Raw genomic sequence first — 25,603 nt, forward strand, 5'->3', positions numbered from 1 at the left:
ATTTTTGCTCCCCATACCCCCGCTAACGTATCCCCCCCCCCCCCCCCCCCACCCCCCTAACTACTATCTGTTTACAATGCTGCAAAGGATATACCAAAGAGGAGAACTTGAATTACCGCATTTTTCAGCCTAGAAAACGCACCTTTTTACGCAGAGACATGGATGCGTTTTATGGTCCGAAGATAACATTAATATATTTTTTCAATAAATCATCTTAGAAATATTGAGGTACGTGAGGTACGACAATACGAGTTCAGATGAAACGGTAACATTAACGAGACGAGAGCGAAATTGAACTGAATACTGCTAGGACGAGTTATCAAAACGCATCGAAATGTTAGAGAAGCGTTAGCCTGATTATATCACTCTTCAAGTTCAACGAGTTTTTTCTTACTTAGTCTCGGTAATTATGGATTACTGTTATATTAAGATGCATTTTACTTTAATAAGGCAATCTTTTGTTCTTTGATTGAAGCAAAGTATTCATTCGTAGGCTAACCGGAGCTAAAAGTTTAGGTCGAAAACAGCTGAGATACAACATTACATGAAATGTTCGGTAATTTTCACTTCAGATATACTCGTATCTTGAAACTGGAAATTTGCGAGACGCCTAGTGTATGAAGCAAAAAATTGACGATGAAATCAAATCCGAGTTGAAAGCATGAAACGCACAGGAAACTGAAGAACTCTAAAGCGATTCTAAAGTGCATCTTCTATGTGTGTCGTATCTTATAACCAAATAATAAGCGGAATCCTTCTCTAATCTGCAAAAGGTTTTTAAATTTCCGAAATTGTAAAGATTACAAAGTACAAAACGACATCCGGCTATGATCATTGCATCTCTTACTTGACAATACGAAAAAAAAAAAATAAAAGAAGAAATTATAATAATAATAATGCAAATCGCCTAGAATCACCCATAGAAAAGTATAAGGGAAATATTATGAATATTCACAGTATGCGTTAAAGTTTATGCTCAACGAGTAGAAAAGTTCCTTGCTATGTTCTCGCAGTCGCTCATTTTCAGTACGGACGGGCACCGAAAAGCTGCTCATGTTTTTCGCAAATTCGAAGCTAATACACACGCACATGTAGATAGATAGCTTTAGAATTCGATGCGATGAAGGTATGCCTAATGCAGGGTCTTCTGAGGCAGTTTCTTGCCCGATGTTGCAAACGTTTGGGCAAAATGATTACAATGATTCAATTTCGTTAGTAGGGTAAAATGATGAAAATGATGAATTTTTCGTTCAGGAATAAATGTAAACAAAACTTAAATGTTTATACACAAATTCAAAGTCAAATTGCCTAAAAGTAAGAGAAGCTCTTTGAAAAACTATTTGAAATAATGGGAGAATACACAACAAATAGGATAAACGACAAAAGTGTTATCATCCCGGGATATCAATACGTAATTGTTGTAATTAATTTTGTAATTAAGTCAAAGTATAAACTTTTATGCGAATTAGATTTCATGTTGTTCCTCCTTCTCTTCTAAAGTATTGCGCGGGAGATCAAAGCGATAAGAATTAATTAATAAGAAATATATATATTATTATTATTCTCTTCTTTCTTAGGGATATTCGACATCTTTCGACATATTTTTTTTTTTCTTTTTTACACAAGCCAATCAAAAGTCAGAGAACGTATTCAACAAATGCAAGTGTATTCTCATAAGCAAACATAGAATCATCAACCAATAAGAAGAAAAGCAATAGAAAGAAGCCTAAAATTTTAAAATTCAATTATCGTAACTTACATTACATTAAATAAATAGCCGAAGGGGAAATTATGCATGGGGAGAATAGAAACCTAAATTTTGTGCATAAAAGTGTACAAATTAATGAACGCTTTCGACATCATTTCATCCTTGAGCAGGCACAAAAATGAAAATTTCTTACTCTCCATTGATTGCATCAGCAGCTTATCACTTTGGGCGTTTTTGCATATTTATAAATTTTAAAATAAGTGAAAACTTTATTGTCGCAGAGCAGCAAGCCCGGCCATTAAATGCCCTACATAACGTGGCCTTTAACCTTCTTGCCATATAAAGGTTAATTTTTCGGGAAAATGGTTCCGCGTCATGCGAAGTTATCGCCAGACTTTTTCTTACGCAAGTTATAGCGACTGCTCGTATAAGTGTGGTTCAGTTTCACTAGGATACACCGTCCTTAGGTCGACGAAAAATACAAGCGTACAGCATATATACATTACATGAAAAGGCATAGTTGAAAGAAAGAAAAATGATTTTGAATCGACTGATATGAAAAAAAAATGGCGGGCAGGTGAAATCGTCCTGGATGTTACACTCATCCGTGCAAAGTCAATACACATACCCTTCACTATATACTGGTGGAGGAGTACGACACAAAGAAGTAAGACGAAGCCAGAAGTAAGTAAGTTTTGAATACACGGCCGCTACTCTATTAAACATTTTATTGATTGCAAACGTGTGGATTAGAACGATTTCTGCACCGGCGCTGTTAGATGATCCTGGCGGATGTGTTTTAATTTTAGATTGATATCCATTAGAATTGCTTACACTGCAATTTTTTAATTACTGCGTGCGTGACCATCGCCGTCAATTGTGAATTCCTTGTTGATCATCAATTTAGTGCCAAGGATTGAATTACAAATGCAGGAGGCGGAGCTACAGCAAAAGACAATAGAGTGACTGGTATGACTGAAACAACCGCACCACTGTGAAAGTTTGACAAGCTGGCAAGCATAAAATAACATGAAGACCAGGCTGGCACGCATAGCCATAAGCAGCTATAACTGACTGACATTGAAAGCACATTTACATTACATGCTTCCGTGGCAGTTATTTCTGCTGGTTGCTCACTCATTTGAGGGAAAATAAACCAGACAAGAAATTTTAATGGACTCACCGAAATTTCGAGAAAGATAGAAAAAAAAGCCAGCAGTGAAATGACACGCCCCCAATTGATTAAATAACAAAAGGTTTTCATATATTTGTTGCAAGAAAATTCACCCCAAGACAAAATTACTTTTCTGGGCGACGTCGTGGTCGAAAACTACCTTATACTTGATGGCATTAGTTATTGTTGGTGGCGCCCTGCACTAATGGGTTCTTTGAGTTGAGAAACCTTACAAATATGCTATGCCTCTAAGATCCTCCTAAAATCCGGTAGATGTGCCTCAAGCTCTTTTAGGTGTTGTGTACATCCGCGCAATACTACATCGATTCTTCTGCATCACATGTTTCGCCTACAAATTTTCTTAAGACCATTAAAAACCCTCTAGTTGGACAAGGTCGACTATTAGACACCCTACACTACTTCGCTTAATATAGACATGCGTTCATCTTTGTGATGATGAAGTAAAAATTATACATTATTTCTATGTAAAGGCATCATTTTCATGAAAGCCGTCAGATTCGAGGAGAGTCAAAACGTCAGCTAACGTGGTCCAGGCTAATGGCTTATTTTTTCGTGGGTGGGATCGCCATGTTGTCCAAATTCGTGTAACATATTGTTATGAAATATTTAATATTTTTTTGTATCAAATAAAGATTTAATTTCCATAGGAACAGTTTTGTCACAGAAGATTTCAAAAATTTCCCTAGTCGGCCCTAATATTCCACATCAATTTAGAACGCCTAAAATATTAGTTTGGGGAAAAAGAAATCCATTATTTTTTCGGTAGATGGCTGCACTGATAGATTTCTCGTAAAGTATCGATCAAACAATTTCAGATTTATGCTCGTTGGAAAGGTGACAGTTCGCAGTAAAAAAAATTCTTTTGCTGTTTTTTGTTTGGTGCATTCAGTTGTGAGTTACAGCGTGTTAAATATGGAAGTGAACAAAGAGAAAATTCGGTACATTTTACAGTTTTTCTTTGACAAAGGCGAAAATGCAAGCCAGGCGGCTAAAATTGTGAATGGTGTTTATGGTTCCGATACTGTAACAGCCAATTATGTGCAATTTTGGTTTCGTAGATTCCGTTCAGGAATTTTTGATGTTAAAGATGCACCTCGCACAGGTAGGCCGGTCGTCGAAAATGTCGATAAAATCGGAGAAATGATCGAAGTTGACCGGCATGTTAGCAGTCGTAACATCGCCCAGGAGCTAAAAATCGATCATAAGACAGTTTTAAACCATTTACACAAAGCTGGATTCAAAAAGAAGCTCGATGTTTGGGTGCCACACCAATTAACAGAAAAAAACATGATGGATCGAATTTCCATCTGCGAAGCCTTGGCCAAACGGAATGAGATAGACCCGTTTCTTAAACGGATGGTGACTGGAGATGAGAAATGAATCACATACGATAACCCTGTGCGAAAACGATCGTGGTCAAAGAGCGGTGGAGCAACTCAAACGGCCAGGAAGGTTTTGCTATGCATTTGGTGGCACTGGAAGGGGATTATTTATTATGAGTTGCTTCCATATGGCGAAACGCTAAATTCTGATCTCTACTGTCAACAACTGGACCGTTTGAAGATAGCGATTGACCAGAAACGGCCAGAATTGGCCAACGGGAGAGATGTCGTGTTCCACCAGGACAACGCTAGGCCACACACTTCTACAGTGACTCGCCAGAAACTTCGGGAGCTTGGTTGGTAAGTTTTAATGCATCCGCCATACAGTCCGGACTTGGCACCAAGCGATTACCATCTTTTTCTTGCATTGCAAAATTTCTTTGATGATAAAAAATTGGAATCTAGGGAGGATTGTGAAAATCGACTACTAGAGTTTTTTGCAAATAGAGACCAGGACTTCTATGAGAGACGCATTTTGAAGTTACCTTTAAAATGGCAACAAATCGTACAACAAAACGGTGCATATTTGACCCAAATCGGACAATCCGAAGCATGTTAAATAAAGTCCTGAAGTTCATATAAAAATAATGGATTTCTTTTTCCCCAAACTAATATATTTTTTCACATAACACCTTATATATATATATCAAAAATTCCGATCGGCAGGTTGACAAACAAGTATAAATTGACAGATATCAGACGAACAGACAGACAAGCCTAGCAAAAGATGGGTCTATTTCAAATAGTTCTCGATTTGGCATACGTCCGTACAGACTGACACGTTCGCTTTTTCTTTTTTTTCACTCTAAAGAAATTCAAGTTTTTCTGTATTGCATAACATGCTGTAAGAAAGCATACTGTTGCCTTATTAAGAGACCACTGATACGTGCCTTGTTATTGTGTGACCTTGCGGTACCGTGCTGCCTTTATAAAAAAAAAAAAAAAAACGCGCACTTAACTACAGCACACTACATTAATATTATCGTTTTACGCCCAAGCGCATCTATGCGCTCCGATTAGTTTACACATATACCGGAAAAAATTGAAATAATTTAAATTCATTATTAATAATATTAAAAAATTTAGCCATACTTTGTTAAAAAATATCATACACACATTTCCACATATACATATTTAATGCTCATATTGTACAAAGCTCTCAAATCGGCATCACTGAGTTATAAATTCATCATACGTTTATCCGAAACTCACATACACATGCTTATATATATATGTCCGTCGTATCCGTTATACCGCAAGTAATAAATATATGCCGTATGAAAAAAAAGTAAAAAGGACTATCACTGTCGCTTAGTAGGCCATAAGTAAATACAGCGATCGCACGAGACCAAAACGTGCACAACACGCTCGACACCGAAGCAATTGAAGGATGTCTCCAATGTCAAACATGTTGGACTAAACTATAACATGATGTGTAAGTGATAAGCAATAAATTATGATAAAAAGCGGCACAACGAGTTGGGCAACGGTACCAATATATTTTAAAAAAGCATCCCAGCAACAAACAGAGCTCGACCTAAATTTATGTTACGGCGGCCAACGAGGGATCAAATGATAATAAAAGTAATACCATAATAGGAGACCACCATATTACTCTCACACAATTATAATTGGACGGAAATGAGGCGAAGCGCGAAGGACGACAAGCTCTGCACTGTATTTACCAGAGAAATTGTATTTGAAGAAGAGTACGGAAAACAAGTATAACCTGCACGACGGTGTCGGGGCCTGAACTTTATTTTAAACCAGCCTGAGCTTCATCCCTGCAAAAACTTCGCTAAACAAATATATTTGATGAGGAGCTAGAGAGAGGAGGATAACCTGTTCTCATAAATATGTTTGGAAGAAGTGGCAGAAGGCGATTCATTGCAAGCGCCTTCTAGGCTTTCTTCTATAAAAGTATAAAGAAATTGCTCTTGGACCACCATACCAACTCAATAATTTCAAGGTTATTTGATCGATTCCCTTACCGTTGCAAAACACCGGATGCGCCTACAAGTGAAAAGTGCCAAGCGAAAATCGAGCCAAGAAGCAAAATGCTTTGATTATAACATGAGGAAGGAGAAATTGAAATCGGTTTAGCTATGGAACAGCAATCCATGAAATGAAAAACAAGAGAAGCAAAACTTTTTTATGAACACAACGATTTGCGAACATGACCAAAGAACCAGACCAGGCTGGCTCACCATTAAGCACTCTACGCCACTCTGCTTAATACAGATATTAATATAACGACTTCTCGGAATAAGGCATCACATTTGAAGATGTCCGATCCGAAGCATTTTTATAGTGTTCGTCTTTGCGTCGATGTACCAAATTTCGTCAAACCGTCCCCAATAATTGCGGTGAATCGGTTAATAGTCGGACACAGAAAAGCTTAGTTCGATTCTGGAAATCTTTTTGAAGCGATGATTATAATATGAGAAAGACTTTCTCGGTGCTGCATACATCTGCACGAACTTAATATAACCCTTGTAAGGGTATCAAAATGCCTCTTAGAATAAGTATCGACTACTTTCCGTTGACAGACAGCGATTAGAAGTCAAACGCTATGGAATAAATAAAACATTTTATTCGACAAATTTGAGGAAACCCTGGACATACCCCAGTCTAAAGAGTATCTTTTCAAAAAAACGCTATCATGTTCGTATTGTTCGATAGCAATTCACCCTTCACAAATATGGTTCATTTTAAGGCTTTTTCTTCTTAATTAAAATGAGTGCAAATTATTATTTATTACTTTAAATTTCTGCTATTGCTTAATTTAAAAAAAAAAATTTTTAATTTGTTAATTAAAAATTTGCATAGATAATAAGTGATAAGTAAAAGTAAATGACAAACAAATTCATCAGCGATATAATTGCAATAAATTAACATTCGTGTGTTGTTTTAAGATAATTTTTCATAAGAAATTTTTTGTAAATTTTTTAAAGCATAGCATAATATATATGTTGGAATGGAATGGAGAGTCTATTCGAAATGCGCAAATAGTTGATTCCGTTTCCTCTATCAATTACTCGACTAGAAGGAAAACGGGAATATTACATCAATAGATTGTAAAAATCTTGGACCTGCACTTCACAAACACACATGTGCCTCACAAACAATTAATACAAAAATTACATTTAATTAATTGATTTAAACGCAATCAATCAGTAACGTTGTTAATAATTGAGATACATTGCTTCTAAACATTTAATGATAATTATTAGTAATATTTACTACCTAACATTTATTATTATATTAGTATTTAATAATATAAAATGCAATTAAAAAATAATGAAAAAATTAATTAAAGTATCTATCCTCGACTTTTCTAAAACTCACTCATAAAACATTTTGTTCATTACAAATATTTGCTCGTCAAGTAACTGCAACGATGGATAAGCAATCTTTTAAAAAAGGCAAAAACGTCCTTGGCAAATACATCCATTTATAAGGAAAAACAAAACTCGAGAAAGAGAAAATCCATATTCACATACACATGCATACACTATTAAAGTTTCTAAGTACAAACTTTTTTTTTTTTTTTTTTTTTTTTTTTTTTTTTTTTTTTTTTTTTTTATTTTCTTTATTCCCGAGGCTTGAATCAATTTACTCATATACATACATGAACTTATATAAGAAATGAGTATGACGTTAGCATAGAACACAGAATAGAATAGAAGGCCCGGGGAAAGCTGATATTAAATAGTCACAATCTCAGTCAGTATATATTAGGAGGTAAAAATGGATCGGCACTGGGTAGTTCTTTTAAATAATTTCTTGTCGAAATTCCGATAGAAGTTAGTCTTAATTGTTTTTTTTTTTTTTTTTTTTTTCACTTGACAAACATCAAATCATGCTTTGATGATTGTCTGTCTGATCATTTACAAAATAATAATTTCTTCCCAATCAATGCTTTAGTCGAACCTGATTAGTGCCCATTGGTCGATTAAAACGATTGTTGAAGAAATGATCAGTCAAATCAAGGTTTTATAATCCGCTATGGGACCGACTAATCGAGTACTACGAAATAGGATAGGAAGTTCATTCACTAAGATTAAATCGAAGATCCGTCATATATATGTTAAGACGATGTCTTGCAATAACATGAAAGTTTTATTTAATTAACTCGGAACCCTATTTACCTAAATCACAACAACAACAACAATAACAAGAAGAAATGTACTATTCGCAAAAATATGTAGAGACTTGCTAGAAGGATGATATATGTTCAGGGAAAGGATATCTTCCTGATATGCGGGCTTAACAATATGCTATGCAATATAGTCACGCACCCGATATATCGCATATTTTTAAGTGATGGGTATCGCTGATGCGAATTAATGTAAATTACTCTTTTACTTGTTATTTGTTTTGTTGCTATTGAAAGTAATATCATTGAAAATATTTGAAAATAACAAAAAAAAAAAAAAAAAAAAACAAAAAAAAGCAATAAAAACGCCACACATCATAGCAACAAAAAATAACAATAAAACTTGTCTACCCAATGCAAACGTCAGGCGCACGAATACGTATGAGCAAACAAGTTCATATGTTTGTGCATACAAACACACATGTAATACACATACACGCACACTCACACACCCATGCACAGGTGAATTTTTTTTTCTATTTCTGTAAATACACTTGAAAAAGTTTATTAATAAAAAGTACTTTTTTTTTAGCTTTAAAAAAAAAAAAAAAAAAAAATTTAAAAATCCTTTACACAAATTTCTCTCAATGTATATAAAATGTGATCATTCATTATTTAAATAAACAAATTGCTATGAAGAGATACAATGCAATTGAAATGTTTGGCAGAGAAGCATTAAACTGTTTTATCAATTCAATTTACTTGAATATATAATTTTATGTTGTTGTTGTTGTTGTTTGCTTGTTTGCTTATTTGCTTGCTTACTTGCTTGCTTGTTTGTGCCTTTGTATTATTATTACTACTTTTGTTATTGTTATTACTATGCAGTTTAATGAGGGAATGCCAACAATGCAATGAAGCAAAAGAAATAGGAAACCTACTACCACTCACTACCACTCACGCCTCCACATACATCAATTTTTGGATATTTATTAACGCGAGAAACAGTTTTGTAATATTCGCAACGATTTTACTTAAAGAAACATTGCGCTAAGTTAAAGCTAAGGATTACATTATATGCAAACAGAATTTACAATATATTAATATACGAGGTGTGTTCGAAAAAATCAGTGACCTTTAATTTTTATCGCAACATATTTATTATATTTTATTCATCATTGACTATCTTGTCCCCATTAGATAAAATATACTCTTTTCAATCCTTGAAGCATTTCTGATATTTCTTGCACGCTTTCAGAGATGCGATCTTCTTCTATGTAATCGTGATAAAAATTTCGTACCGTCTTGGCCCAAGTCTGGTGAATGCGATGACTGACCTATGATTAGGTTATTGTTTTTTTGCCAAAAAGTCGCGAATAAGCGATCATAGATCATTCACTGATCCTTTTCATGCCAACATGCCGACATCCTAAGCAAATTTCTCTTACAGTCATTCTACAATTCTCCATAACAATTTGAGTCTTTGGTGGTTGTTGATGTGCTGGAACGTCCAGAACGGACATCGTCATTAACATTGTACTACTTATGCACATCTATTTTTGCTCAACGTAGACTAGGAAAATGCCACAGTCAACAACAGTTTAAATGAGTTGAAGAATTTAAGTGTATTTTTCGCACAGAATTTAATTCAGATGCTACGATACGTTTTTCCCGATAGTAAAAAAACGCCAAGGACACCATCAACTGCAAAAAGAAAATCTGAAGTCACCTTTTCCTTGAACACACCTCGTACTGTGACTTGAATACTTGCAAAAATATTATTATCCCTATAAGCGTGAAAGGTACAAAGGCTAGCTGGCTGGCTGGCTGGCTAGCTGGTTAAGCGTTAACCCCTATCATGCGTGTTTTTTTCTTTTTTTGCGATTTCTTATCGAAGAACCAACTACTAACCTCTGTATATCGTGTAAATTATATTCTGATAGCAAAACGATAAAGATAACGCAGTTATTTTTACTTTGATTTGCTATTTTATTGACTTGCGAAAATAACTCTAAATTTTATTTTACTCCATTTTTCTTAGCACAGGTGAAAGAGATGATGCCACACAAGTTCATAATTTTTTTATTCTTTCTTTTCTTTTGAGAATTTCATTGTTTTCGTTTATAACAGAGAGAGGAAAGTGCATTGTATTTTTTTTTTGCCTTTTTTTACCTTAATAATGCGTCACATCACGTCTTTACGCAACATGTAAGTCTGATGATATGTTAAAATTTCCAAATATGTCTCTTAAAAAATATAATCAATAAAAAATTGCATTTATTAACGGAATTATAATAAAATATTCGTTTTTTTTTTTTTTTTTTTTTTTTTTTTTTTGTTTTTAAATAATATTTTTAGTCATTTTAAGCATAATTGTCTGATGAAAATATTACTCATGAGCACGAACGAAACATACTTCGAGTTCCTCTTTCTAATAATATAATAAACTTCCTTTTTAACATTTCTACCTTATTATTGTTGTTGTTGTTGTTGTTGTAAAGGCAATTACAAACATGGCATGTATTTTTATCCTTCAATGATGGCCACAAAAATTGCCAAAAAAAAAAAAAATAAAGAAGAATAAATAAATAAATAAATGAATGACGAATGAATGAAACGTAAGCTTTTTCGATATGGTTTAATAAAGAACAAAAAAAAAAAACACACAGAGAGAGAGAGAGAAAAATAAATTGATTAAATTGTAATAAAAATCGTTTTAAATGCACATTTGGAAGAGAGTACAACCAGAGACAATTAGCAAATGACAAGATGTCCCATGATTTTGTCCAAACTACAATTTACTAAATCCTCAGGAACAATAAATAGTAGCACTATTAATTCCTACCCATTTATTGACTATATGCTCTCTCTTTCTTTCTTTCGCATCATTTGGATAGATTAAGAATTCTATTTAACTATCATATATTTATCATAACATAGCACAGAAAGATTTTATTCGCTGTGGCTTACAAGCATGAATATATATGTACACATGACAAGAATTAAAGTATGCCGTAGATATTCAAATATAAGTTCATTTCATGGTGAGAAAATCATTCATCAATTTTATATATATAATCACGACAACGAGTTTTATCATTTGCAATACATACACATACACCTAAGTGTTATTGTTTAACCGCGCATTGGTTACTTATTTTTTTCAAAAAGAGTTCACAAAAGAATATGGTCGCCGGAATATACGCTAGAAAATGCTAGAACAGTCGGAAACATGTCATACATATATGTGTATGCAAAATAGCAAATATGCATATAATAATAATAATAATAATAATAATAATAATAATAAATAAATAAATTAAATTAAAATAAATTACTCCTATAATGAAAATTTTTTAATTATCAAAAATTTCTTTACGTTTTTTCATAAAATATTTTATACGGACATATATTGATTGAAGGACGCATTTGACGAACATAAATAAACTATGAAGCGACAACATGTTATATTGGATATGTGCATATGTCGTATACTTTCGTCTTTTTTGTCCTTTCTCATGTACACATACACTCAGCTTTAATAATCGAGAAATCTGTTTGATACAATGTAACAAGAGTTCAACAGAACCCTTGACCATACAAATAGTGAGAATGAAAGGTAGTAACAAGCAATCAAATGACTGCCAATTAACACGATGTCACCATTATTTGTTCTGTATTAATAACAGAAATACCCGAAAAGGTAAATTTCCTAAGATTTTACTAATTTATTTGCACGTATTTCGAAGAAACTGTTGGGACATCTTTCTTGTCATTCATTTAATTGCGCCTCTGGTACAATTAAGCAAGCGAGGGCGTCATTTGTATGCTATACGAAGAATTCAATATTCTTTTATCATTGTGCATTATTACTGGGCAATTATGAGCAAGCAAGCGAGCGAACGCAATACCAAATAGAGGAGAATTGAATGAGTAAGAAAAATTCATAAATTTATGATCAATTAAATTAATTGACTATGAAAGAAAATAAAAAAATAATGAAACATTTAAATGTGAGCATAAAAAAAAAATAAATAATTAAAAATAAAAAAAATAAAAAAATTTCTACTTTTTCCAAATTATTAAACAAAACATCCAAAAGCAGAGCGTTTAAGGCACACAGGCACACGCACGTAGACAGCCAATATCGATTGAGTATGTAATGCGCGTAGTAGTAAGACATGGGAAAAAAACTTATAGAAAAACACAAATTTTTTTAATGCCCTTTAATGGCAGAATTTTTAAAAATTATTAAAGGACTCGTCGAACTGCCAACTGTCGATTGACCCGGTCATTCAGTAAGTAAGTTAATCTCTGCTGCATTTAAAATGAACAAGTACCTAAATCTCTTTCTTTTCGCCCCTTGAAGCATTATCATCAATATAATAAAACATAAGACTAAACATAAGAGAAACCATTAAACTAAATGTCTCGTAACTGATTGACGGAAAATCCTTTCTACATACATTTTCAAGGACGGTGTAAGCAATAAAGATTAATATAAGGCACGGAAAACGTTGTTGATATCACATTGTAGACTATATAGTAATAAAGACAAGATGTTGATATATAAGAACTAAACACAGAGAGTGCATTTGGGTTTATCTTAGATATGGTCGTTTTTATGGCGTACCAACAAATCACATGGCTGATGGGCTATTATCGCAATGGTCGCAGAAAAAATCAGATTGCGAATGGAAACAATGTGCAGGACAGCGCCAGGCAAAAAGATTCACAAAATATTCCGGTATCGTACATAAGCTACTGGAACTAAGAAGAAGCGACCTACGCTTAGTCACTGTCTTCTACACGGGTCACAACTCCCTTAAGTATAATCTGAAATATATGGGTATGTCCGATATCGATTCATGCAGATTCTACCAAAGCATGAGTGAAACATCCCATCATATTCGATGTGAATGTGAGATTATCTGCAGAATCAGACGTCATGTGTTTGACGAGCATTTCACAACGACGGACACAGTATGGTACTCCAATTGCGATTGATAAAAATCGTAACACTGCAGGGCTAGGCGCACGGGTAAGTACAATAGATCTTCTAGGCCGCGGTAAGGACTGCCCACACAATTAATAAGAATGGTAGACATAGTTTAGCGTTTAACACAATTAGTGTATAAGGAACTAAAATCTCAATTATTATTATAACCTATCTCCTAAGAAGTAATATTTCCTAACCTAAATAATATCTTAAAAATATAAACCAAAATATAATGAAAAAAAAGAAAAATAAAATGCTATCAATATTTTACTGACCCATTACAGCAGCAATTTGAGCAAATTCGATGTTAACAGAAAATAATTGAGGTAAATTAACCAGTTAGCTGCGGTCAACCTGCATGCATTTTATGTAAAATAAAAGATTATGAAAAAAGATGCAGATAACTAAAATTCCAGTAAGATGCACGACATCTTCATAACATCAATAAGTGTTCGATATACAAGCTATTCCCCGGATAATGCTTAATAGTAAGTAAAGAAATCGGAACTTGTGTGAGAACGAAAGCAATGGAATATTTGCGAGCGGAAGTACAACAGATCAATACATACTTTATAAGGTGCTTGAGCACCAACCATATGCTTTTCCGTCTTCCTTAGTTCTTCCTATTTATTTATTAACTTTTATTGCTTTTTGATAATTGTTTAAATTTTCAATGTCAATATCTTCTCCAACAACAAATTGTTTATTCTTATATAATAATAAATAAAAACACCGTAGTCGGGCATGGGTCATCATTAAATACGCTACACTATCTAATTGTGATGCCTACAACTTTTCGAAATGTAAATGGTCCGATCCGAACCATTTTTAACAGCTTCCATCCTTGAGGCAAAACGGGCCAGTGTACTAAACTTTACCAAAAAGTTCCTTAATAATTACGGTCGGTATGGTGAACGCAAGAAAACGAAAAGGACAGGTGGACAGACAGATAGACAGACAAACTTTAAACGATTCAAAAAGTGAGACCAAATCAATCGGTATAATAGATGGTAGGTCTATCTTAAGTCCTTTTGGATGTTACATACATCCGCACAACCTTAACACACCCTTGTACTGCAAATGCTTTAGGGTATAGAAATGAAATCTTAAGCGCCTCACTTTGACTTTTCCGTGAAATTTATTATGCCAGTGTTTCTATATGCGCGTCATCTCTTAATTTCATTTGTGCACTGCGCGTAAGGAACTTTGAAAGATAAATTTGCGCAGCTAACTGGTTAAATAATACTTAGGAAGCGCTCTCCTTATACATGTACTCAGCTCAATGCACATTCAATTCCGCCTTTACTTGCTTAATTATGATAATTAAAAATAAAAAAATTGGATTCAGGTTAAGCGAGCGCTCTCTTCTACATTCTTCTCACATTCGTGATTTACGGCATATTTATGCCCCCAACGCCCTCAACACTCAGCATAGACATATGCACTCAAAACTGTTATTAGTTTCAATTAATTTTTTGTTGGTAGAAAATAATGCTATATGATAAGCTGAGCAGGTGAACGTACTGCTTTAAGCAACGCAATGATCTTTTAGGGAATACCTTAGGTTCCCTTTTCTCTTTGTAAAGTCCGATATACTACTGATATTTTTTGAAGATCTGACACTTTTTCTTAAGCTAAGCTGGATTTTTTGCGATTTACGCTTTTTAATTTTGAAAGAAAGTGCACGCACACACAAGCACAAACACACACACACATACACACACACATACACAACTCAATAACTTCGTAAGGCAATATATATAAATGTAGGCACTACTGGACCCATATGATGTTTCGATAGTACTAACCTTAAAACGAAATCCCTTAAAATTTCACGATATTCCGGCCATTAACTTACAAAACACAATCGGTTTAGTGATGTTAACTTTTGTAGTTTTCAAAAGAATGAAAAGATTTGACGTTCGTGTGTAGCGTCATCTCACATCTACATGTCCTCCTAGGCACGTATTATATGATACCTTACATCTCAACCAAGCTTGGGTTACATAAACTTTTTAATAGGAATGTTTCACAATTTCTCTTAACTACGACATGGGCAAACAAATACCATCTGCGGATGCTTGTTGTTACGATTTCTGGCACGAAATTATGTATAAGTATTGCGCATGCAATAAGTTTGACTTTTGTGCGGCTCTCTGAAACAAACTCATAAATAAAATCTCACTCATTCAGTTTCTAATCCATGCTGCGTCTCTATACAAAGTGAAAAATCATATCACCATTTTTTTCTACTCGCCTTCAGCGACTAGGCGCTCACTAGCACTCTAGAACCAAAGTAAACTCTACGATAATTCAGATTTGAATCCGCGACCCGCGTGACATAGTAGCGGTCGTGACTCTTGCCTGTTCGGCTACTGAGATGCGGATGTAAACAATCGTAAAAAAAAAAGACTAAAAAAAAGAAAAAAAAAACAAATTTCATACTCTATAATATTGGGTAAGCTTGAATGATTTCCCCTATTTTTGTAAAATAAAAATGGAAATTTTGATGGCGTGCCTAGTATAGCTTATGCGTAATGGGCAAAAAAGACTGAAGTAAAAAAAAATGATATTTTTAATTTTTTGAACGGACAAACAGACATACGAGCAGACAGATATGCTTAGGTCCATGCCGAATTCGCCACTGATCAAGAATATATATGCTGTACTAAAGGGTTGAAGCAAGCTTCAGAAACCTTAATACTTGCTCCACTGCAATATTGCATAAGTGGGATCAATGTTTTCCACCTTTGTACAGATACCATAACGGCATCGCCCATAGAATATGGGTTTGAATTTTTTGTTGGTATATCTGTGTCACAAGGTCTTCTTAGGTCCTTCGACCAATTTTCACCTTTTTTCGATACGAACCGTGGGGCAACACAACTTCCAATATTTTTGCCAAATTTCAAGGCGATAGCTTCATTGCTTCAGCAGTAAGGAGAACCTTTAAAACAGACATTACGCAGGCGGACAGATGGGCAGACGAACATGCTTATATAGATTCAGAATTTAATACTGATCAAAAATATATATACTTTTTACTCTCTATATACACTCCCCATATATTCTTCCCAATCTGTTCGATAATACGCATAAAAAAAAAAAAATAAAGGAAAGAAACTAATAAACGGAATTCGTTGAATCTGATCCTAGATTCGTTGAGTGCATAATTACCAACAAAGCAGTTCTTTGTACGTGACCACTAGCCGTCCCAGATGTTTCCATTTTCAAGTCGAACACGCACACGCGTTTTGGCCAATTTCGGTGATTTTCAAAACAGGCCTGACACGAGCGATTAAAAAAGAAATTTACGAAAAATTTTGTTTTGTTTTTCCAAATAAAACAAAATTTTGAGATAACGTAATCGCGATTGCACCGAGAACACATAGCCATAGATAAATTCATATGGCTCTCTACTCTCTATCATCAAATTATTTGTTTGTTGTTTTTAAAAATTTTCGAAAAACAGAAAGAAAAAAAAAAAAAACATTTATTTTATTAACAATAAATAGAATCGAGCGCTGCTTGAGCGAAAAAATGGTGTGGAGGATAAGGTAGATGATAGATGATTGTTATGTAAGAGAATATTTTAACAAATTGTTTAATATGTGCACACACAAACACGACATATCATAACCATCATAATGATATAATAATAGCGACAAAAGGACTCCTTATAACTGTAATGCTATGTTTATCATTTTTTCTGTTATTATCGTAATAAGAAAATGGAAAAAAAAAAAAAGAGAAAAGAAATTCTCATTTTATTCATCCTCTTGAACACACCCAGCGACTTTATATCCCAATTAATCTTATAATATACATTTCCCGCATTCAAAATAAGAACTATAATCAAAATAAATTCACTATAAAATGACACATTTACCTAAACGACGTTTTTATAAGACGCAACAGAAAACGATGACTTTTACAAACTTAACACAAATTATATGTGAAGCCGTTGTGTAATGGATATCTCATCCACCGCTTGATCATTTCGTATAGTCCTCTGTGCATATCACAAACAACTATAACCATAACCTCGATATTGCTTAGGATAGCTAAGCTATATGCGTATGCAGTATGTGTGTTTTAAATTTCATGAATGACATTGGCCGAGAAAAGTTTTTCGCATTAAATGTCAGTTCGTTCAAACAATAACGAGCAATACGTATGCATGCATGCATGCATGCATGCAACATTTCAATGCATATGTATTTATGTATATATATATATATATATATATATATGCGTTATCTATATATTCATAATAAATGAAAGCAAAATGAAAGAAAAAACAAACAAAATGTGAGCAAAACTTTCCGTTTGAGTGTTAGTTAAATCAATTTAATCAATTATAACAGTTTCAATTGTCATTCGTCCCTAAACCTTCAATGTAATGTAATCAATGCTTTTTGTCTGTCATTTTATCCCTTTACCGCTATCACCTTCTTCTCACTCTACGCTCATTATATATCACAAGCTTTTTAATTTTTCTTTCAAATCGAGCATCGTTTTCACTCACTACCATTATCATCATCATCGTACTCTTGGTTCAAAGAAAGCGAAAAACAAGTTCTGCTATCGCTGTCGCTGTCGTTGTTATTCTTGTTCTTGTTCTTGCTATTGTTATGAAAATGCCAAACAAATGACGCGTATGCAGAAATTTTCAACTAAAAACACGCACCGATGTTACATGAAAAAAAAAAATTTAAAAAAAAAAATCTTTTTTTTTTTCCTTTTTTTCATTTTCATTTTAAATGAATTAACTAACAAAGAAAGACGAACGAAAGGTACGACAAGCACACGGTAGTGTGCAATACTGTTGTGTATGTTTTTGTCTATAGGAGAATAACGTAACCATAGTGTAATAACATAGCGTTTTTGAAATGCGCAAAATCATTATGCATATATTGTACATAAAAATTGAGTTCAGTGAGATAAAATGAAAAACTGTTATACACTCTTTGTTAAAACAACAAGTTCTATAAACAACACAGAATTAAAAAAAAAAAAAAAAAAAAGAATAAAAAACAAAAATAACAAAATGCAGTACAATCAAAAATAAAAACAAATAAAGCATGAAAAGCTCTTAACAACTGCAATTGATTGTAAGTCGACTCAATAGATACCATTCACTTACCATCTATCTAGCTTATCTTACTTCATCATGAAGGCATTTTGGTACATTTTCTTTTTTTTTTTTTTTTTTTTTGCATCAATCAATGGCAAACGCTCGAGAAACCGTGAGTTTATATTTAAACAAACTACTAATGGAAAATCAAGAAAAGTTGCAGATCTTTTAACCCGAGACGGTTTGCGTCCGTACGGACAACAATAGACAGTCATAAGGAAATCTCATTTCCAAACGGCAAATAGTCTTAACTTGATTCTCTTGAGCAATTTTCTTGAAGCACCTTTTCCTCCTAGCTTCAGCAATCTTTTTTTTCAATCAATTCAATAACACTGTTCCGTCAATTCGACGGGTAAATTTTATTCAAACATTCCTTGTTCGATATAAAGTGCAAAGTTAAAGAATGGAAGCGATCTGTTCACAGATGCGCCCGTTATGCAGAAGAAACTGAAACCAAATCTGAAAACATCGAAGAATTTTTCATATTTTCATCTATAAGTAACTTTCGACACCGTGAAGAAGTTTTGCGGAAACCTGTAAATCAGAAGAGTTACTACCATGGTAAGTTCCAAAATGTTTTCGATACGTCCACAATTAGTGACAAAACCCGATTCAACATTGACAATAAATGGGAATTAAGTTGCGATTAAAAGTCTTATCGTATTAGTTAACCGTTCGGAACAGTTTACGCATCGAACGTGTAGATGAAATATATTCACGGCATTACAAGCTATATACGAATATATGTAAAAATTGTCGGTATTTTCGAATATTGTTTTGATGTTCGTTGTATTGCGGGCGTATCTATGACCAAATCACATAAATTTTTTTTTAAATCGACCTGGAGCCAAATTTCAGCTTCCCGTCTTTTCTGTCACAAAATTCACTCTTAAAATTGGAAAGTGTCGCAAATTTACTGTTAATAAAGCCTTGTCTGGTCCAGTATGCTTGCAGGCAAAACGGGGTGAATGTAGCGCTATTATAATGTGTCTACGTATGCAAAAGATCATAGCGAGAATTACTTAGTTTTAGTTTACATCCGTAAAAGCCGTAAAAGGCTGACCGAGGCTTTAAGATTCTTTCAATCCTTTAACGTATTTGCAAATAGCTTGGACCGCTGTTCTAATACTTATTTCCGACTTTATACCAGACTATCTACAAAAATGTATCTTAGTAGTTGGCTCTCGCTCTACATGGAAATCTATAGGGAAATCGACTAAATTTAACAATAGGATCAAAACTTTAGTGAAGAGAATACATTTGATTCCCGAATTACATAGTTCATCATTTCGCGGCGACAAGTCTCTCGCATAAAAGTGTTGAGATCCTTAAGCAAAGGTCTACGCCAATCAGCTCTTAGCCTTCTAAAACATAACCACTCAATGTATTTTTGTAGCAGGTGTGTGAACGACAACAACAACTGCGAACATCTGCCGAAATTTCGAAACAAAATATTGCACAAAGATTCAATTCAAAATCAAAAGCAAATTTAAGAATTTTTAAAATTTTGATAAATATCTTATATAGATTGTAAATTGGCGGCGAACCTCTGAAATTGCTGCAACAAGAAGCTTTCATTTATTTTCCAATTGCATATAAGAATTTCAGTAATGGATAGGTATATAAATAGGTATATGATAAGCGAGCGTACAAATGTATTTGACTATCCTTAGGAGATCCTAAACTGAATCGCGTGTTACGAATACGATAGCGTAACAAATATACCGTCATTCTCCGATAAAAGATATAAAAAAGAAGTGACCTTATTAATTGCAGAAGACATAATGTTGTCAGGACGAAGGATAAGAGAGCGCAGCACGAGGCAAAATAAGAAGAAAGACAGTCTACACACAATACAAGCGCAAACCTAGGACATACGTATAAGCGCAAGAGGTTTGCATTAAAAAATGGGGCAAAACAAAGAATGAGATGACATTGTTTTCGTTAAGGTATTTTTTTCTTTTAATTTTTTTCTTATAACGTATACGCCGGGTGTTAAATAAAGCTATAGTAATTAAAATGCATATACATATTAATATATGTATATATATATATATATATGTATATATCTATATTTACATTTATATATCTATATATATATACGAATTATTTGGCAGTAAACATGTGGCCAAATATAAAACAACAAATCAAAGAGAATAAAACTGTGATAAAACTCTAAAGAAGAAGAAGAAGAAGAAGAAGAAAAAGCAATGAGAAGAAAGAACGAAGAGAAAAGTAAAACTATCTCACTGTGTTGTGCTGTGAAAAGAACGCAAAGTGCATACAAACAATTTTATAACAGTTTTTATTTTCAACAGGGGTTAATGAAAAAACTATAGAAAAATGTGAATTTTCAATTTCATCGCTGGCAGTCTGTGTATGACAGCGCAGGAGAGTACTTAAAGCACAAAAACCAGCAAACGGTAGCGAAGAAGACGACGGCGGAGACGACGACGACGACGACAACAACACCAGCCAAACACACATGCATACAAACTAACTTACGCGTTCAATCAGAGTATATTAAAAATAAGAATACTTTGGTGCCACCAGCAAAGACAAAAAGCGAAAAAAAAAAAAAAAAAAAAACGAAAGGAGAAAAAATTATTTTATAACAATACACACATATAAATTTAATAATATATTAATATATCGAGTTTTTTCTATTAAATATAAAATTTTTGGAAATTATTATTTAGTTTTAAAAACAAACACCGAATACCGAGAAGAGTGTGCTTTAAATTTTTAATAAATATCGATTATCGAGTAACGAAATATTATAAAATGGTTATTAAAGAGAGGTTGTTGTTGTGTTTAGCAGCTAATAACAATAATTTCATGATTCAATTTATTTTTCCGAAATCTTATTTTATGAAAATACCTTTGCATTATAACGAAATTTCCTTCTAATTCTTTTCATTGCAGCAGAACATCAATCAGCAGAAAAAGTTAAAGATAAAAAAAAATTAACCGTAAAAAACCTCAACGGAAAAAGCAGTGTCACCGATAATAAAATAACAAAATAGCAAAAAACCAAAAAAAAAAAAAAAAAAAATTACAAATATACAAAAATTTAATAAAACAACCCTAACTCTTACAGAGTGCATACGCGAAAGAATAGCTTAAAGGAAAAACAAGGAAAAATAACAACAAAGCTATAGTAATAAAATATATATATAAAAAAAAAAAAAAAAACGTGTATGTAGATTTATGTATATATTATATATATATGTATATACATGTATAAATAATATATACACAAACTATAATTAATAAATAAACAAAATTGAGAAAAAAGTCATTCATTCAAATTTTATATAAATATTAATAAGAAAATTTCAATAATTTTTTTTTTTTTTTTTTTTTACACTGTACGCGCTCGTGCTACTAGAGAAATATGCTGTGTCGGTATTAAAACGAAATCAAAAGGAAAAAAGAGAAGAACAAAAAGAACAAAAATAAAAACAAAAAAGCTTTAGATAAAATGTAATGTAAAAACAATAAAAACAAAACAAACGCTTTTGGGTTATTATTACAAATGAGAGGAAGCAAACTGCTTAAGCGAGAGGAAGAGTTAAAAAAATAAAAATAGTAATAATAAATAAATAATAAGAGAATGAAAAAAGGAGAGTAACACGAAGGGAGCAGCGGTAAACACACAATAATTTAACTGTTAAGAAAGAATATAACAACAAACATAAATAAATTTGTGGAGAAGAATTTGTTTCCTTCGACCATTGGAATTACATATATATATATATATATAGCAAAGATTATTCGAATAATTATTAATTATTCAAGCTATGAAATGTTTGTAAATCAAATTAAACAAATTTTGCAAAAACAAATGGATGGAAAATTAGAAAATCTAGACCAATTTGTGTAGCGAGCAGAGGCAAAGGCGAATAAGACGAAGAAAATTTAATTTAACCAATCTGCGCGCACATGTTTGTTTTTGTGTGTGTGTGAGTGCGCGCGTGTGTGCGTATATGCGTTCGTATGTCAAGCAGTAAACAAAAATCAAAGAAAATTATGAACAACACCAACAACAACAACAACAATAACAACGACAACAGCAGCAAAGAAATTAATAATAAATTTTACGTTTTGATTTGTTTGCAAGCATTTCCTTTAACGCTTTATCAGTGAGACGTACTATCTTGAGAGCGCGAACGCTTCAAAGTATCGTTCGTAATATTTCCTTAAACAAAACTATAATTAAATAACGCACAAGTTGCTTAAGCATCATCGTCTAGAGAAATGTGATTTCTAAAAATCTCTAAGAACAAATAAATCCAAGCTATGTAATGCTGCTACCACTAAATGCAGAAGTGCTTAAAAAAAACTTAGAAAGGATTTCTTCAATTCAGAATTAGAAAATAAGACTTTGAAAAAAAAAAAAAAAAAAAAAAATGGCTGAAGTAAATACAGCCTCCGGCGCTTCGTCGGCTAGGCTTAGAAAATTTGATAGAACTGATAGTGAATTAGCCTGTGAAGAGGCTGCACGTTTAACGGCCGATATTCAAGAGAATACAGCACCACAAAGTCCCGAAGAGGATGACGATTACAGTGATTATGGCGAATTGCCGCCACCGCCGGACGGTGGTTACGGTTGGGTTGTCTGTTTCGCTTCATTCATGTGCAACATGGTGGTGGACGGCATAGCCTATACGTTTGGTATATTTCTCGGTGAATTCGTGGACTATTTCGGTGAGGGTAAGGGTAAGGTAGCGTGGGTTGGCAGTTTATTAAGCGGTGTTTATTTAAGTGCGGGTCCTATTGTATCAGCTTTAGCTAATAAGTACGGCTGCCGTACGGTATGCATAGCTGGCAGTATTGTTGGATGTATAGCTTTTGCCCTAAGTACCCTTTCTACTTCCGTCGATATGCTTATGTTAACTTATGGTGTACTAGGCGGCTTCGGTTTCGGTATGATTTATTTGCCCGCTGTTGTGGCTGTGGGTTACTATTTCGAAACGAAACGATCTCTGGCCACGGGCATAGCTGTTTGTGGTTCCGGTTTTGGTACTTTCGCGTTTGCCCCATTAGCCTCCTACTTACTGCAACAATACGGCTGGAAGAATTCTCTTCTTGTTTTTGCGGGTATGATATTAAACTGTGCTATTTTTGGAGCGATGATGCGACCGCTTACCTATCCTAAAAAGAAGAAAGTGAAACCCCTAATGCAACGTATGTACGAAGAAAAACAAATGCAATTGGAACGTGGTTCATTCGCGGGCTCATTTATGGTTCAATTGCCCGATGGCACAATGGAGCGTAAACTAAAATTACCTTTAAATACGGAACCAGGGGTGCATTCATCTTTAAATTTAGAATTGTTAGCTCAACAAGCTGGCGGAATGGGTAGTTTGCAACCTGTCTCCACCTTGCCTACCATTACCGAAGCTAATATGATAGAATCGCAAAATGAACAACAGCAACAGCAAAGCTCGCCAGCTAACGGAAAAGAAAGCAATGGTCAATTAGAAACGCGCGGTCGCCGTCCTCAACGACATTCAGAATGCGGTCCCAGTCCTTACCCGTCGGTCGATATAATGACCCGCAATGCTTCGCAACCGGCCTTTACAGCCGACTATCATAGTCTTCCAAAAAATGGCTCAGTACCGTCCTTTCAACGTTCACGTAAAACCTCAACATCAGAAAAATTCCAACCATCATTGGCTGCCATCAGATCGGCATCACGAACTGATATGGATGCAGAAATGGGCATGACTGCATCGAAAATGTCTTTGTCGCAACGCCAAGACAGCGGCAAAATGGTTAGGCCTATGTCACGTAAGGATATTTTTTATTCTGGTTCGGTAACAAATTTGCCACTCTATCAATCCCAAAAATCGTTAACTAATTACCGTCAATCCGTATTATCGCTAACAAAATATGAGAAAAGCATGCAAAGCGTTCAGCGTTTAGATCCTTTAGCTGAGGCAGAAAAAAATCGCGAACAATACGATCTGTGCCCATGCTTGGGCATACCTGATTCGGTGCGTTCAGTTATCAACAATATGCTCGACGTTACTCTACTAAGGGATCCAGTTTTCATGCTGATCGGTGTTTCAAACATTTTTGGTATGGCTGGACTTTACGTACCCTTCGTATACTTGGTCGATGCTGCGCAAAAAGCCGGTATCGATGCCGATTCAGCATCATTTTTGCTTTCAATTATTGGCATCACAAACACTTTCGGTCGTGTTATATGCGGTTATGTTGCAGATTTCCCTTCGGTGAATTCTTTATTTTTGAATAATATGTGCTTGCTCGTGTGTACGGTGGCAGTATTTCTCACTCCATTATGTGCCTCTTACACTACCTTTGTAGTGATGGCTATATTCTTTGGTGTATCTATTTCTGGTTACATATCTCTAACGTCAATTATACTCGTAGATTTACTTGGCCTAGATAAGTTAACCAATGCCTTCGGTCTCCTAATACTATTCAGAGGTTTTGCTGCCATTATTGGATCACCACTGGCTGGTGCCGTTTACGATGCAACGCAATCCTATGACTTGCCATTTTATATGGCCGGCGCTCTTTTCGCTTTATCCACAATTACCAGCTTTATGGCACCGTGTTTAAAACGTTGCACTAAATCCGAAGAGAGTCCAGTGCATATAGAAACCTTAACACCAATTAACGAGGAACAGGGCGAAGAGGCCGAGGATGAGGAGGATCAACCAATAACTATAGTACCTAAAATTGTAAAGACGCTACCCAGTCCACAGCAAGAAGAAACCGAACCTAAATTTCCGGCCTCAAAACCAACATCGGCTGAATCAAAATTATAAAAGTAAATTAGGGTAAACAAAAAACGGATGATTAATAATAAAAAGAGCGAACGAGAGAGAGAGAGAGATAGAGCGGGAAACGTTTGAAATGACTCTCTTTCTCTACATTGTTAGCTGAGATTCAAACTAACGTTACATATATTGTTGTTTTTAACGAATATTTTTTAAACTAATTTTCTAAGAAACGAAAAAAAAATTTATCTTTTAACCAGCAGCCAGCCTTTTTAGCTTAACCGTAAAAGAAAACAAATTAAAATAAGCTTAAAACTAATATTAATAT

At 34.1% G+C, this 25,603-nt stretch overlaps 2 protein-coding genes across 3 annotated transcripts in view; one reads left to right on the plus strand and one right to left on the minus strand.

Moving 5' to 3' along the window:
* The window catches only part of LOC119632160 (transcription factor mef2A-like), a 58,563-nt gene that overhangs the window by 10,571 nt on the left and 22,389 nt on the right, over window positions 1-25,603 (minus strand). The window lies entirely within an intron of this gene.
* LOC119632158 (monocarboxylate transporter 3) lies at window positions 22,560-25,603 on the plus strand. Its single transcript, XM_038024937.1, has one exon. It carries the CDS (start codon window positions 22,933-22,935, stop codon window positions 25,321-25,323), a length of 2,391 nt encoding a protein of 796 aa, XP_037880865.1. The 5' UTR covers window positions 22,560-22,932; the 3' UTR covers window positions 25,324-25,603.

The sequence above is a fragment of the Glossina fuscipes genome, unplaced genomic scaffold (assembly GCF_014805625.2).
Source record: "Glossina fuscipes isolate IAEA_lab_2018 unplaced genomic scaffold, Yale_Gfus_2 1, whole genome shotgun sequence".
In the NCBI taxonomy this organism is placed as follows: Eukaryota; Metazoa; Arthropoda; class Insecta; order Diptera; family Glossinidae; genus Glossina; species Glossina fuscipes.

Excerpts from the sequence above, each read along its gene's own strand:
- LOC119632158 (XM_038024937.1), top strand. The coding sequence starts at position 22,933 with ATGGCTGAAGTAAATACAGCCTCCGGCGCTTCGTCGGCTAGGCTTAGA.